The 17,564-nt window shown below is 34.7% G+C and overlaps 1 protein-coding gene across 4 annotated transcripts in view; it reads right to left on the reverse strand.

Annotated features, from left to right (window-relative positions):
• LOC124425972 (zwei Ig domain protein zig-8) overlaps window positions 1-17,564 on the reverse strand; it is a 187,970-nt gene that overhangs the window by 13,458 nt on the left and 156,948 nt on the right. For all 4 annotated transcript variants that reach the window (XM_046967141.1, XM_046967131.1, XM_046967159.1 and 1 more), the window contains exon 5: window positions 9,632-9,766. In XM_046967141.1, coding sequence (XP_046823097.1) covers window positions 9,632-9,766 — 135 coding nt within the window. The remainder of the gene's footprint in view (window positions 1-9,631; window positions 9,767-17,564) is intronic.

Here is a 17,564-nt window from a genome sequence, read left to right on the forward strand (position 1 = left end):
GAGCGTGGCTCGTTGTACCACCCCGTCGTTCCTTCGACGTTATGAAACGTACGCGGTACAGTGGAAACGCGTAACAAAGCGAATCGAGAAAGTTCGCATTTATGAACGGCCTTTTACGTCGAGAGTTTTACGTCGATTCGATCGGAAAACTTTCACGGTTGGTTCTTTCCTCTCTCTCTCTCTCTCTCTCTCTCTCTCTCTTTCCCTCTCTTTCTTTTCCTTTTGCTATTTTCGCTAAAGTACGTACGTCCTGATATCGTTCACTCTTCACCATTGTGCACGCATGAGCGTTATTGCTATTGCAATATTATAATGCTACTTCTTTCGAGTAAGCCGAGAGACGATAACGATGATATCAATATTATGGAAAAATGTATTTCATATTTTTATTACTAGTATAATAGAACGGATAGAACGAGTCGTCGTTAGTGAAATTGTAACATGAATATATATATTATACCTATCATTACTATACGTATTTTCCTTTTGTTCCATATGATCGATATCTCATCTATTCTCATAGTTGGTGACAGAAATCTGGATAAATGATTACCTACATCGATGATGGAATTAAAGATGAGATAAGAAAGGATATAAACTCAACGTTTTATCCAAGAAGAAGCCCGAACTCCTATCGTCGAATCCTGGTGCTTTTGAGACATTCTATATTTATCGTTCAATAAGAACCTATATAGATAGCCAATGGCAATCCCGTGGATTCGGGGTAAATGGCGCAAATGGAAATTTATGATCGTTCTTCGCGAGAAATCGTTCTTTTCCTGGGGGTGAGAGAGAAGACATATAAAAACTTTGTCATCGTTCCTCGAACGAAACTAAGCGTACTCGTAGTGGATTTCAAACGTTAGCCGCGAGCCGAAGCAGCTTTTTTACACTCTTGCGTTTTACCCTCGTAAATTTCTACGGAGAAATATAAAGTGAGAGAAAGAGAGAAAGAGAGAGAGAGAGAGAGAGAGAGAGAGAGGGAAAGAGAGAAAAGAAAGTTTCTAGAAATAATTCATTCGTATTCGGGTGAAAATTTTAAAGGGTGAAAGTTTTGTCGTCCATTCGGGTTAAAATTCTGCATTAAGCTCACCTCGAATGATCATTATTACACATTTAGTTAAATATTGGGAGGAGCAGAGAAAGAGAGAAACATGAACGAAGTCTGTCATTAATTATCGCGTTATTCTATTTCGTGGTTAGCTGTAATATCGATGTACCATTGAAATTTTCCCTCGTAGATTAAAGAACTAATAACACGAATTAAGCTTTTTCTTTCTTCTTCTTCTTTTCTTATCTTTTTTTTTATTTTTATTTTTACTTTTATTTTTATTTTTCTTTTTTCTTTTTTTTTTCTTTTTTCCTTTTAATCGGCCTACCGATACTTTGAAATATTGATTTTCAAACGTAAAAGATTTCGACGTGTAGCTCTATTTTCGTACTTTTCAAAATCAATTTTCCAAGACGAACGATCGTTACAACTTACATCGTCGCGAGGACCAAGCGAAAACTAGCTTTGGTTGAGAACGAATTCCAATAGCAATCTCGTTCCCTCGCGAGATTCGAAACGATTCTCGATACGACTCCAAGGAGTCGTATTCGAGATACTTTTTCGATTTTAGTTACGGTAATGTCATCGATCGAGAATAACGATCTTGAACTACCTCTTGCCTGTAGATCCCGAGACGCGAATACTAGAAACCAAAATGCGAAAATAGTTCGTTCAAACTTTTCGAAACAAAGAGTCGAATTTCTAGCGCATGAGCTCGTTTTCAACATACCTCCTTATCGTTTCTTCAAATTACAATGGATTTCGTTTGTCTTTTATGCTTTTTCACTTCACCTTTTTTACATTAAACAAAAATTAATCTCTAATATCATGTTGCACGTTGATTCCTCGATAAAAAAATTTTCTTGATTTTTCCTGTTGTAAAAGATCGGAATATTGGGCAATGTGTGTGACAATTTTACGAAAAGGGAGTTATCGATATGCCTGATTTCCATCTCCGTCTAGTTTCCTTATTATGGCCGATTGAGTTTGATTTATGTTCTCCTCGTTGCTTGAGACCTTTTTTCGTATATGGAGTACGCCGTGAGTATAGGACGTATCAAAAATAATATTCGCTCACCGGTTGCACAATAACCGGTATCAGCTTTATGGCAATTTTACGTTGTAGCAGGTGCGGCACGTAAATTTTGACTAGCAAATAAAATTCTTACGAAGGACACAATGATATGTTCTTACTTTTTTCTTCTTCTTCTTTTTCTTCTTTTCTCTTTTTTTTTCGCTTTTTTTTCTTTGTCTTTTATAATAACAATAGCAACGACAAATCTCGATTATTAAAACGTAAGGAATTGAGTGAAGCTTTACGTTAAGTCGAGCGAGACGTCTTCGAGTGATACTATACTAAACTATTGTCGAAACTATTGTCGAAGTAATCCGATGAGAGAAGTGCGTCGGTCATGCGTTAAAATCCGGCTTTATTCCTTTTTCTCGATAGTCAAGACGACAACGAGAAAGACGATGGATTCGCAATTTCTTCCTTTCCGCCGTTCCATCGTTGGGACGTTGGAAGACCGATTGAAAGCCGTGAGTCGTTGTCGTTGTCTTCTTCGTCCTCGTTGTCGTCGTCGTCGTCCACCAGATTAGTCCTCCTCGCTCCTTACGGTCGTTCTTTCTTCGGATTATTAGAAAAGAAAAGGAATTTATCCCCTACTTCCTCGATTCGTTCGATTTTTCTTCGGACCATCCATCGTTCCTGAAGCGAGCTTAGGAGAGTTCGACGATGGAAGAGAATGGTTGAGAGGGTTAGAGAGGAGTATTCGGAGAGAGAGAGAGAGAGAGAGAGAGAGAGAGAGAGAGAGAATGAGTAAGTTCATATCGGAGACTTTCTGTTGCCAGGGCTGACTTAGCCGAAAGTTCAAACGCTATCTCGGCTTTAAAGCTGCTATTACTCCTGACTCCGAGGATCAGCTTCTGAAAAACGAACGGCTATGTCCTTGCATGCATGGACCCTGAGACTTATGAAGAACGAGTACTATTTCCTGAATAGTAACCGGATATCGTGATCCTTCTTAAAGGACAACATCGACTATCGTATCCGTCTCATATTTCCAAGTCCCTTTCCCAAAAGATCGAACGTTGGTTCGTTTTGAAGTTTTTGATTTCTTAAAGAAAGAACGAAAGATTCTTCTTCATTTTTTTTTCTATTTTTATCTATTTTCTTTTTTCTTCTTCTTTTTTTTTTTTTTCTTTTCTAGCGGAGAACTTTCGCGGAGGAGACAAAAACGAATCTCATTTTTTTTTTTTGTTTGTTTTTCTTACTATTCCCTTAATACAATCGATATTTTATAGTTAATGTTATCTATCATGAAAATTTGAAGAACTTGTATTTCTCTTGGGAGAGAAGCACCGGATTGGACAGGCTAGTACTCTTATTTGTAATTAACTTACCGCTTTTCTACCGTGGAATTTTTAAGTAACATCTCGAATGATAATACAACCATGACGGAGGCCGTGGGCTTCGGTAATTTGAAATTTTAATCGCATAATTTAGAATCAATTTGAAAGTTCGACATCGCCTTGAGGGAATTCTCAGTTTGCTCGCTTCGAAGAAACGATTAAAAGCGATTATTATTAAAAGATCATCTTCCTTCTTGTCATCGTCGATATTATTCATATAGTTAGTTTTCTCTTTTCCTAGTTGAAAAGAGAAATGAAACTCGCAATGAGTTTTTGTCCTTTTTAACTTAAGAAAAACTCGAAGGCTACTTTGTACACCTGCGGTCATTAATGGCGTTGGTACTTTTTCCATTTGACCGAGTTTCTCTTTCCATCAGTCATACGTTATCCATCCGTGCTTATCATTGTATGACAGTACTATGTGTGGAAATGTGACAAACCAATGATATCTATCTAGAAGTAAGGAGCAAACTAATAATATCATAAGTTTTTTCATTGTCATAAGTATTTATAAATAATTAAAGTAATTCGTTAAAAGTGATGAGTGATATTTAATTCAGATATTCATTATGTCAAATTATCATAGAATAATAAACATAATTATTTGAGAAATTTTAAACTTCAAGAATTTTCAATATTCATAAAATAAAATCATAGAGATGAGAAAACTATTGTCATCATAAAATATATTGATATAGATTAGAAAAATTATATAATATAAGAAAAGAAAAATTCGTGATTATTATGGAAAAGGAATTAATGATCGCTAATGTACGTTTATCTTTTTTATTTATAAGGATTAAAGGGTACCTCGTATTGCGAATTGATACCTACACGTTGGTAAAGTTAGCAAAAATTTGTTGTAAGGTATACACAACCTTTTTTCTCGTGCAAACGAGACCAACCGGTCGATATTATTAACGAGAAAAACGAGCAAGTTTTCTTTCTCTTTTTATCTCTCTTTCATGAAATGCAATGGCAACTATACGAGCTTCTGCTTCTGCACCGCAATGTGTAATGAGAATTTTACTGAAAGTTTAATTGGGTCTATCATAATTTCGTATGACGCGATCAAATCGTGGTTTAATCAAGCTGCGGTTCATTACCGCTGAAACTTATGTTTCGTATTCGTCTTACCGAATTTACCTCTTATATATAACTTATTGCCTGAATTCACTAAAGCTTTTTATCCTCCATAAATTTCATTTTTCTATCGTCAATATTCTTTATCTCTCGTGTTTATCTATCTACATACCATGAATCATTCTTTTTCTCTTTTCTTTTTCACCCAGTAAGAATATACATAGTAGAAGATTATATTCGAATAATGGAGAAAAAAAAAGTAGAACGCTTTTATTATTGTTATTATAACGTTTACATTCTTTGAAAAATTTTTAATTTCGTGAAAATCTTTTTCATCATCAAATACTCGCACAAGCGTACACACGAAAACAAACACGTTAATATTCGTATGTTTTTTTATTTAGAAAATGCTAGAGTCGATTGATTGTTGATTTAATTAATTCGACAAAATTTGTTTTTCTGTACGTAGAGATTTTATTTTTCATTTAACATTTTACGATCTTGAAAACTGTTCACCGATAAGAACGAAGAAAGTCGTATCGTTCGTTGAAACGATCGACATGGTACGTAAGTAGCGATTAGGGTATTCATTGTCAGGCTTAAAAGAGACTCTAGTGATTTTAGCAATTGGAATATTGAATTTAAGCTCGAGCGGTTGGATATTAAAGGTAGGCTTTGTTGGAAGTACACTTTCTAACGACGTTAGAGAGTCGTTATCAGTTTCGGTTATAGAAAGAGAATGGCCTTCGAACAGGGACTATTACTTTCGACGTTGACGGACGTTTTGTGTCGCTCATTCTCTCTCTCTCTCTCTCTCTCTCTCTCTTTCTCATTCCTCTCCTTCTATTAATCTGCCAAGCTCTCGTGTACTTAAGCGAAACTCGTTTAACGAATCCACGAGAAAAATTATTTTCCTGAACGGTCGGACAATTTCTCGAGACCAAGCGAGAATTCTTCCCCTCTGAATTTTCAATTAGGATTGGACCCGAGATAACTTCTTTGACCGATGAAACTCATGAACAGGCGATTATATTTCATTTGATGGATGACGGCCTGTTTAACGTTAACTCTCGAGAGACGTGAATGTTTCCTTTTATATTTCTATTATTCTATATCTTTACGGACATTCTGATTACTTCACACAAATTAGTTGAAGATTAATTTATTAATGTTATGTCCATGCGCATTTTCATTGCTAGTTGGGGGAGGGGGGAGGGAAATATTTCGTTGCGTATTTCAAGCTCAAAAGTATTAAACTCTCAGATAGCTTGACGCGAGAAAATCCAACGAAACGTAGGTAAAGCGAAAAACTCGAGCTAAAGGATTAAGAGCTTACCGTTCTTCTCTCAGCGACGAAAACTACGACGATGACGGCGACGTACTTGAAGTATTTCGTTCTCGATGAAATTTATCGATTTATTTTTATATTTATTTAATATACATATCGACAAGCGTTTCTTTTGTTAATTAACAAATAAGTTTCTTCTTTGGATCGAGCATTTTGTGGGACGTAATTATTAAATGAATGGACCAATGGAAAAATAATAGAACATTAATAATTTTTTTATATATATATATATACACCTGCACTACCGATGTTCATTCGTTTAATTAAATAGCTTTTTCCTGTACCTCCTCTTTGTAATAATGTACAGATTTTAAAGAATTTATGGCCGATAGGAAATTGGAGCTATCGTTTCGTACTACGTCCGTCTATCGTTTCTATGTAAATTGCAAAATTAATAAGCGCCCCTAAGATATAATATTTGGATCAAACATTTGTCAGTAATTTTCTTCTACCTCGTTAGAAATATTTATGACTTTTCTTTTTTTTTTTCTTTTTTTTCTTTTTTTCTACCAAAATTTCGATAAAATGGTACAACGATAAATAATATTTAATGTATATTTTATTACCGATATGACATATGTATACATATCGTATGAATTTAATACGTATGAAAGGCTAACATCAAACGATCGTACTCCGTATTCCCGCAGAAATCGTTTGGATAACGAATAGTCCATGGTTCGTTCTTCGCGTTTATGCGGCCATCAGAGCGTACAGAATTTCCGTATGCGGTAGTAGATTACTGGCATTTTCGAAAATGCATTCACCGCGCCAAATTTTCGCGGTTTAAGCTTCGAGGGAGAGATAGCATAAGCTCGACCGTTCTCATCGATTGTTCCTCGGCCCTCCTTCTCATCCCCTGGGATTCTCCATTGTGTATGCAAATTCTACGCCACGTCGGAATCGCCGTTATAAAGTCCTGCGCGCGTGAAATTAAATGAAGAATTTTCGTTTGTTTGTTATAATGTAATTTTCCGTGTGCGTACATATACATATATATTTATATATTATATATATTATATATATATATATATATTTATATACTATATATATTATATATATACACATACATACATAATTGTTCAATTTTTATTTCAATCATCAAGTATGTTTATTAGAGAAGTATATATATATATATATATATATATATATATATATATATATATGTATATGTAAAAAGAGAGATAGAGAGAGAGAAAGAGAAAAAGAGAAACATGAACGAAGAGTTTTCCTGGAACGATTTAGGAACTCATTAAGTTCCTAAGAAGAAATTAAATATTACGTTGGAAATTCGATGAAATCGTTGGAGGGCAGGTTATTCCGATACGATCACTAGCTTAAAACTCCACTCGGCAACTTATCTTTAGGAACGATCGAAATGTTCGCCGAACGGCGATGCACGTTTTGTCGTATTATCCTTAAAATTGTATGGTCGCACTGGGAATCAAGCGAGGTCCTCTCGAAGGATATAAGCGTACCGGTATGCCAAGCGAAACTAAAAGGCTTCTACGAACTTCTCGAGAAACTAGGATTCCAGAGAGAACGTTAAAAAGGAAGATATATATATATATATATATATATATATATATATACAAATAGAAAGACAGAAAAGAGGAAGAGAGAGAGAGAGAGAGTCAACTTCTTAGCAAGCTTGTATAGCAAAGTGGAAGCTTTACTACCTACCGAAAAACTCCCCTTTCGAGTATTTTATTACTCGGTCCGTTTTTGCTTTATCCTATTCTCTCGTGTCATTCTAATACCTAAACAATATCCCTCATTGCTTCCTTTCTCGCTTACTTTTTCTTTTCCTTTTTAAATTATCTTTCATAGAATAAGGATCTATATTGGAATTTTTTTTATTTCGTTTCTTGTTCTCATTGAACTTTCATCATGTCGTACGATTCGTTAAATTTAACATATAATAGTTACCACAAATGATATAAATTTAATAAAAATCGTTTTACGTAAATATTTCTAGAATGGAATTTTAGTTATTTAGAAAAAGAGGAGAGAGGAAGGGAAAGAGAAAGAGAATGTAAGATAAAGATAGGAAGAGTCGAAAATGCTGTTTACAATAAAAGGCAAAGCTTTATTCGTTCTCATTTGCCGACTGGTGCATATAGCGACATCGTTTTAATGCTACCATGGACTTTCTCTCTCTCTCTCTCTTTCTTTCTCTCTATCTATCTATCTATCTCTATCTTTCTTTCTCTCTTTTTTTTCTCTTTTCTTTTTTTTTTTTCCAGGCGACGGAGTTTATTCAAGTATTTTTTTTCCTATCGTGTACTTATACGAATACTCGTATTTATACATACGTGTGTATTTGATGCCGATGTCGATACATCCTCTGTAAAGTATGTTGAACTATTTATATGTATGTACATATGTACTTACACATTCGTTCGCTTTCGAGAGAAGGAGAAATAGTTGGACAAGAGAGAAAGAGAGAGAAAGAGAGAGAAAGAGAGAGAAAGAGAGAGAGAGAGTGTTAGAGAAGAGAGAGAAAGAGTGAGAGGAGGAATCATAAAGGATGCCGTTATATTAGAGCAACCATTCGCGCGTTGCGTATATTTGCTCCCTATGAAATAGAACACACACGCACATATATACAGATAAATAAACACATATACCTAAATACGAACATTACACTCAACACAGATATATAGGAACCTATACATCCAATGAATACGTAGATGGACAACACAAGCGTGATCAATTTTCGCTACGCTATGCAGTGACACTTTTAATTTATCAGTTTAATTAACGTTATCTACGGGCACTCGTCAATTTACAACGGAATCAGCGTCATCGAAATTCACGGTCCTTTCATTCTTCCTATATTTTCGCCCATGCCCGTGGATATCGATGCCCGGAATAAAGTTGGAAAACGAGGAAAAGCGGAACACAACATGGATATTTAAAACAACGTCGCTCAGAGTTATTAACCGCGCTCTATCCTTTTCTTCCTTCGTCATTCTCTTTCTCCTTCTACTTCTCCTTTTTCAATACCTCTTCATTCGAGTCTCGTCGAGATTTTTCTCGTTTGCGTTTAATATCTGCTGTTCGTTCTCTAACGAGTTTAATGTATATATATATATATACATATATATATATATATATGTGTGTATATATTATTTCAGTTTTTACGACTATATTCTGATACACTTTTTAAATAAAAAAAAATCAATGTCGAAACGTGAAGTATCTTGAGATTGATAACAAAGGCACGATCTTTTTTGAAATCTTTTTAAGTGTAATAAAAACGATTAGCGAAGCTTTCGAACTATTCGTCTTTGTCGCATGATCGATCGAATTTTATCACGTCCTCGTTATTATAGTTAAAAATTGTCCGAGAAAAGTATAAGGAATTTAAAAGCATGACTACGTTTATTTCAGTCAAATAAAATCGCAGCAATGTATGAGAATCGTCCTCGTCATATTCTAATCTCGTGTGCAAACAGCTTAATATTCTCGGGGGGATTAAGCGCGCGACGAATGAAATGGCCGGTAATTAGTAACAAGCTGCGGTGAGCTTGTTTGCCTCGTAATCGCCATTGCGAATATTAAAGAATCGTGGTTGGTATGTTTATGTATGTCTATTTAATAAGTCCGAAAGTGAGAACTGGAAGAGAGAGAGAGAGAAAGAAAGAGAGAGAGAGAGAGAAAATTAGTCCTGATCTAATTGCACACTCCAGCTCGAATATAGGATCAAATGAAGAGTCTGATGATAATCTTACCTTTTCTATTATGCATACGAGATTTATGATGGACCCTACGTCGACGTGATGCTCGTCGCTTCCTAATATAAATGCCTCTGGTATCACTATGTTTAGATTGACGAAGTGTGACAGTATCCCTGTACTCCTCGAGACCTGAAACATATAAATATACAAACTCGTTAATCACTGAAGTAGAGATAGAGCTATATTATCTTTCGAACCCTCGATCGTCTTACGATCGGTAGGCACACCTCATCTTTCTACGTTCGTGACCTCATTAACTTCGCTACTCAAGTTTTAATAACTTTCGCCTTGTTTGTCTCGGAAATTCAGCTTTGTTAGAAGCGACGATCTATTTCACGCCGATTAGAGGAAGAACGAACGATATATCATTTCGAAGTTAGCGTAGATTTATGTATCAACTTTCGTAAAAGGGTCGATCTTATCTGCCATCACGCTTTCTCTTCTACGGTTAAGCCAGAAAATTTCATAGGAATAATGTGCCTGTGTGATATTAACGACCACGGTAATATCGTTTGCAAGGCAGACGCGCGTAAATTTCATATTTATATCATAAAAATGCATATTACTTTAAAGATTAAAGAGCGTTGAAAGGTGGTGCCTCCGGTTATCGGTGTAATATATCCGCAATAAATGTTATTCAACGGGAAAGAGAATGACGAAAAATAAAAGAAAGGAAAGTTTGGAAAGAGAAAGAGAAAGAAAAGAAAAAAAGAAAACAAAAGAAAAGAGAAAAAAAAAGAAAAATAGAAAAGCTATTTAACATTTTTAAGAAGTGACGAAAATCTCGGATGAATGGTCTTTAGCGTGTATGCGTTTCGTGTAAAGTCAGCTTTCACGTGAAAAAAACATATATTTATTCTTTAAATTTTGACTTCGAACAATATGTTTCACATTTTACACGCTTTTACGTTCTTGGTTATGTCCTAACTTTATTATCTACGTAATTATGCACGAGACTTCAATATATAGAGAATGTAGACAGTACATAGGACGTGCGTGAAACTTGATTGTACGTTTATTTAATTAAAATGCATTTTTAATGAACTTTGCGTAATCAGGGCCGTTGGATAAAAATAAATAAGACATTTTAACTTTTCTCTCTTTCTTTTTCTTTTCTTTTCATTTAATTTTAAGATCGAATCTTAAGTTATATCCACAATTCGATATCCATCGTAATTTTGATGAAGAACAAACAAGAAGTCTAGATGGAGAATGTGAAGGATTAAAAGAAAAAAAAAAAAAAAAAAAAGAGATGTTTAACTTAGAAAAGTAAAACGCTCGCTTACGAACCGATCGTACTTTCGATATTAATCTCTAAGATGGAGAGAACGATACTAAAGGAAGTTCCTTTCGGGACAATAGTTTCAAAGCTACGGGCATATAAAAAAGTATTATAAGTTTGTAAATTATATCGTCGTACTAGTAAGAGAACACGCAATGGGGGAAGGATGGCGACTACTGCAAACTTTCTTGACTTACGGTGCATTCTTCAGATTCATTATCTCACCGAAGTGAAAACCACGAGAAATATATTTGAAATCAGGTGATGCCATTTTTAGAAATTACTGAAACAAGGGGTTGGTTAAGAGGAACATAACATAACACAGTTACGAAATGTCAACTTCTTCTTTTTTCTCTCTCTTTATTTTCCCATTTTTCTGTTTTCCTTTTTTTTTCTTTCTTCATTTTCGCATCCTTTCTCTTCTTGTTATTTTTTTCTTTTCTTTTCATTCGTCATCCTCATGGCCGTGTTCATCGTCATGAAAACGTCAGGAAGAACTCGCTCGGCTAGCAACTCGCTACGGTCGCTAAGCGTAATCTCGTTAATCACACGGACTGTTTCGTACGTGCGTGATAATTTACCTCCGAGGTGGATCGTTATGGTTAAATGCTCGTCTCGTCGACATGAGAAAGAAGAAAAACTTATCGATCGAAAATCTCGTTTATTTTATTCATATATATATATATATATACATATATATATATATATATATATATATATATATATATATATAATATATTTATACGTACTTAGTTATATGCGTACATTCGAGCTATCAAATTGTTTCTTACATTGGACTTCAACAACTATTCACGTTTTGGTTAAACTTTCTCGCCTAACATCGATGTTCTCTAAACGTATGTGAGTAAATTGCACCATCTCGAACAAGGCACGTAGCAGACGTAGGCAAGCTTGGGTATTGCCTCGAAGCGGTTTAACCCAAAGTGCAGCCTATTAGAATAGATTGAACTTTGAATACTCCATCGTAGAGAGTTCAAAGGCTTTCCGGTTAACTCGTCTTAATCCACGAATTTTTAAATATTCCTCTTTTATCCAACCAACTTTTTTAAGAATTCGACGAAATCTATTTTCTTTTCTCTTTTCTTTTTTCTTTTTTCTTTTCTTTTTTCTTTTTTTTTTTTGTGAAAGAAATTATTATCTAATTTTAAATTGAAATATTATTATTTCGAATCATATGTTACATTGGCGTATTTTAATAATTAGATTACAAGATTTTAGATTAAACGAAGAAAATTGGTCTCGCAAATTTCACAAAGTGAATTTTAAAATTATTTTCTAGTAAAATCATTGCATGCCATACTTTTCTTTTGATCAAATTTGACCGTACTTTATTCCATTTTATAACTCTCACTCACAGATCTCAATTAGACCTATGTATGTTAATTTTGTATTCAACATAGCATAACTCTCGGAGTAAAATGAATTTAACTCATGAAAATATACGTGAAAGTCGGTTAACGTGTTGGCAACTAGGTACATTGCAGTCCTAGAAAGTCCAAAAGTTGGCGCATCCCTTAAGGGGAACGTTAGATTTTGATATCCGCGTAACTGCAAAATTGAAATAAGAGTTTGTGCGTACATTAACGTTGCACTAAAGTTTTGGCTTTGCATTATTAAATGCAATGGTTTTAGTCTTTGTCTGAATATTATAACAAATATATGCATATAGTTTTACGACATTTTTATATTTTTTCTCCAAGAAGAATTATAAAAAATATATTGCGTGACGACTTGCGTGTAAGTAAAAAAGAAAAAAAAGAAAAAAGTTTAAGGCCATCATGGATCGTGCTGATTTCGTGAATAGATGTGTGTATATGTATATATGTGTGTCTATATTTATATGCTATATTAAAGTTAAAAATTATAACTAATTGGGAGTTTTGAGGAGGTCATGGCGAAGTTGCTCGTTTTAACTTCAATTATTCCTCCTAGTTCCTTCTACGCGTTGGCTGTTACCCTCTTTTGTGAATACCATTCCTCATAAAACAATTCGTTATTCAGAGAAACGTTGAGAGATAACATAACTATTCGAGCAATTGAGAAATCCTTGGCATACCTTAATCTTGATAAGCTATATAAGTTTAAGCTATTCTTTGTGTTCCGTGCACTGTTTTCTGTGTTCTGTGTTCCATGTTTTTGTATTCTGTATTCTGTGTTCAATGTTCCGTGTTCTGTGATTTGTGATTTTTGATTTTGATTATGAATTATGAATATGAATTGTGAAGTTCACAAAACAATTCACAATTCAGTTCAGATATTAAAGTATCCATATGTTTTAGTTAATATAGGTTTCGTTGTTAAATGAAATTGCAAAATCATTTGTTATGGAAGTGATGCAAGTATACTTTCTTCCAAAGTCTAATTGATCACCACATAAGCTATGTAGTAAAACTATTCCATGTATAGAATATATATTTTATTATTATACAACTATAGTCGATGTGGTGAATTTAACAATGCGCAATACCATATTCGCTAAAGTTCGTAGATCCAAGGATTTTGATATATTGTAATGAATCTAATGTTTATAAATCTTAATCTCTATCACTTTGATTATTTTTGTTTGATCCTTTATGCTTCGTTTTCTTTCGATTAATCTCATATACATATATTCATTGTCATTTAATTCATTACTTTAAACGACTTTATAATCCCAAACAAATAATTAAGAAGGGCATGAGGTTTCGTTTTGTTATCGATTACTCGATGCCAAACAAGATAATACATTTTTATATGATTTTATGCTAAATTACAAATAAAAAATTGTAAAAATTTCACATTGCTTCGTTAGCGTTCAGCCGTGTTCGTTTAAATGCAAAATACTTTTCAAATAATTTATTTGATTTATGGGCCAAACAAAATCGAAGCAATTTACGATTCTTACGATCCGAACGATCGTCAACGGGTCTAATAATTTTCCTGACAATTCCGTACTGCATTAATATTTGCTCGCGTACATATTCAACGTCTTCGCGTGAGATCGATTACTTTATAATACTATTCAAGCTACCACGTTTTTGAGGAATATAAAATCGAGTTATCGAAAATTTTGTCTGATAATTTCTGGAAAATATCCTTTAGAAAAATTCGTTTTATCTATAATTTCGTTTATTTTAAAATTAAATTTTATTTTTCCTTTCTAAATACAAAATGACAAATGGTTAGCTCGTGCAAATATTTATGCTATTCTCCGGTAAACGTTACGATTTCTATAAATTCATTTATTTTAAAATTTTCAATCTACGCGAGATCGCATCACGGCAAAGTCTATATGTTTCATAAATGTCTGGCTATTTGTCTTCCACTGCGGTTCTTCCTGTTTTTCGTTTGTTTGTTTGTTCAGTTATATTCGGCAAAATTCAACGGAATTCGGTTTTACTTAATGTTTATCGTTTAATCGAAAACGTTTCAACATCTGTGCCTGCTGTTTTATTCAATGTAATGTCAAGAGGTGACGTACACGTTTCTATCCGATGATAACTTTTAACTTTAAACGTGTCGTCCCCTTTTCACAAAGTTTCGTTTAATCCCGAGAATCGTGCGACCATTTGGAATTGAAATTTTGAATATGCTTGAAGTTGCATAATTACATGACCGCCGGAATAAGTAAGTTCTGCCACAATTCTTTATAAATAAACGAACGTAAAGCCCTGAATCCGTTGGTTTTATTGTCATATTTGTGTGCATCAATTTGATTATTTTAGAATTCATACATAGTAAGCAGTTTTATATATATATATATGTATATAGGTATTATATACATAAATACATATCTATCGTCAGCACCCTTATTCGATCGCATCATATATGTGTCGACGCGTCCAATCAGAGCATCTCATCGATGAACCATAATACTTTTGTCGGATGACGCTTCTATCATTTGGCAGCGAGCATAAAAGCGACGCTTTTCGTTTTGTTTGCAAACGAGTCTTTCCATTTGGTTTAGTGTAATCTGATTTTTCCGATGATCCGCTTAGTAGGATCGTTTTTGTGAAAAATCGAATTTTTCGTTAATTATCATTAAACTCGCGAGTTACATTAAATGGACAAATAAAAGACGAAAATGGATTTAAGAAAACTCCTAAATAAAGATAAATAGAACTAATCCTCTGATTTTGGAGTAATCCGGTCATTAAATTCTCGTATAGTTGTAGTTTCTAGAATAACGAAAGAAAAAAAAAAAAGAGAGAGAAAGAAAGACAGAAGAAGAGAGAAAAAAAAGAGAAGTTCTATCTCTTTTACGATGGTAAGGAAAGTTTTAGGTCAAAAAAGGAAGAGAACGAAGATATCTCTTTTTTTTTGTTTATCGAACGGCTCGTGTGGTAATATAGCATACAATCTCACCTACTTTCGCCATTTTCTCTAAAGCATTCTCATGACTGGTGACGCTTTTTCTACTGAAAAAGACAAGAAAGAGAGAGAGAGAGAGAGAGAGAGAGAGAGAGAGAGAGAGAGAGAGAGAGGAAGAGGGGAAAATACTACCCGTACGGAAACACGTAGAAGGCTCGCGATCTGTGGCCCACACGGTGGGAACCCTCGCGTAAACAAGCTCGTTTCTCCCGCTTAACATAATCCGTTTTGTAGGATTATCCCCTTATTATGTCTTCTGTTACACCACTTAGTGCCGAGTTGCTGGCAAGCTTACATCCAACTCGGCCAACGAGGGTTGTAATTTGTGGCTGTCGGTTTGTTACGCCTCATCTACGGCGATGAACGTAATATTTCGGGATATGACGACGTCAAATGATGCGTGTACGATAACGAGAGACGATATTGTCCGAAGTAAACTATGACCGGTATATCCTTCACTATTACTATTATTATTAATAGTTATAATATTGAGACATGTGAGAAACAGAACTGGCTTTCCTAAAAGTTTCTATCTCTTTTTTCTCCCACTTTTTTTGACCGCCGTAATAAAGAACCTCGACTATGACCAAATAGCAAGGAGAATAATGGTTGGTCATATGACCTAGTACAGTCGGTGATAAAAATCGTTCCTTCCGTATGTCGACAATAATAATGGTGATAATAATAATACGTTTGGATGCTTTCGATCGAGACGCGAAGTATTATGGAAATTCTATACTAGAGAGAGAAAGAGAGAGAAAGAGTGAGAGAGAGAGAGAGAGAGAAAGAGAGAAATAGAAATATACATACATACATATATACATACGTATGGTTGGTCCCGATCGATCACCGAATCTAGCTCACGATAATTTCAGCTCGTCGTATTGCATATATACGTGAAGGTGAAAACGTCTCAAGAGAAATAGCTAGCGACAATGAAGGCGAAGTATAAAAGGTTCGCTTGTAATGAGTTCTTTCCTTTTTTTTGTCTTCGTTTAGGATATCGTGGAAACAGAGACAGAGACAGAGAGAAAGAGGGAGAGAGAGAGAGAGAGAGTGAGAGAGAGAGAGTGAGAGAGAAAGAGTGAGAGAGAGAGAGAGATAAAGATAAAGAGAGAAAAAGGAGGGAGAGACAGAGAGGGAGAGAGAGTAAGATAGATAGACTGCAGTTTCCATGCGCATAAACCTCGATGCGTGCCAAGCTATACGAGGATGAAGTAAAACGGCAGGTGGTAAGGTACGACACAAATATGAAAGGGGATCCACCCTTGACTCCACTTATTCATTACTTACGGTACACGTAACCCGTTAAGGTGGTACTCACTGTTATTTGTGGTTGAAAGAAGTGGTACACGGTTGCTTCTACGGATTGCATTTTGCTCGTAATTACAGTGCTGCTTAATTATTACGAACAATAGGGATGGATAATTGGTCGATGAACGAAAGGCGAAAAAAAGGATCATGTAGGATTTATTTTTAGATTTTATTAATCGTTCGGAAAGTTGGGTGAGAAGTTGGATATCGATCGAGTATTTGAGATATAGTATTTCACTAGGCGGGTGTACGTTTAACGATGGTGCAAGGAGAAATAAATGAGAGAAAGGATTGAGGTAGGAAATAAAATTGATTTTCGTTCGGTCCTCGTTTTCTATCTCTATCTATTTCTATCCCTTTCTTTCTTTAGATATGGAAACTGCTATGAAGAGTGTGTGTCACTCGTTAGAGAAACTCTTCCAGTAGCTCGAAGCGCCAATGGGATCGTTAGTGGAAAGCGAGATAGGATTTCGTACAGTTCGGTGGGGCTTTAAGAGAGAACGCTCAGCAAAGCATTTTCCTTTTCCCCGAAGGATCGAATCCCAGGATGGTGATTCTCTTGAGTTAGATCAATTAAATTCGTGTTAATGTTAGTTCGGTTTGTCGTAGAACGTAGAACATAGAACTAGAAGATTGTTATTACTATGATTACGATTCCTTTGTTAAGATAGAAGATCTTTTTTGTAGAAATGTTTTAAACGATGGTATATCTTTTGGATCCCTTTATATGTATAAATTTCTCCATTAACTTTCTAATAACTTTTTGCATTTCTCAATAAACATCTCGAAATGAATATTTTCACGCTTAAATCAACGAACGATAGCAGATAAAATAATTTGGCGACTATATTGTTATACCTTTACGAAATTATAAGTTTAGCATCACAAATTATAGGAACTTTCATCGTGTTAATTCACACTGAATTAAGAAAGAATAATACTATTTTTTGTACGACCTAT

This window comes from Vespa crabro, chromosome 1 (genome assembly GCF_910589235.1).
Source record: "Vespa crabro chromosome 1, iyVesCrab1.2, whole genome shotgun sequence".
NCBI lineage: Eukaryota > Metazoa > Arthropoda > Insecta > Hymenoptera > Vespidae > Vespa > Vespa crabro.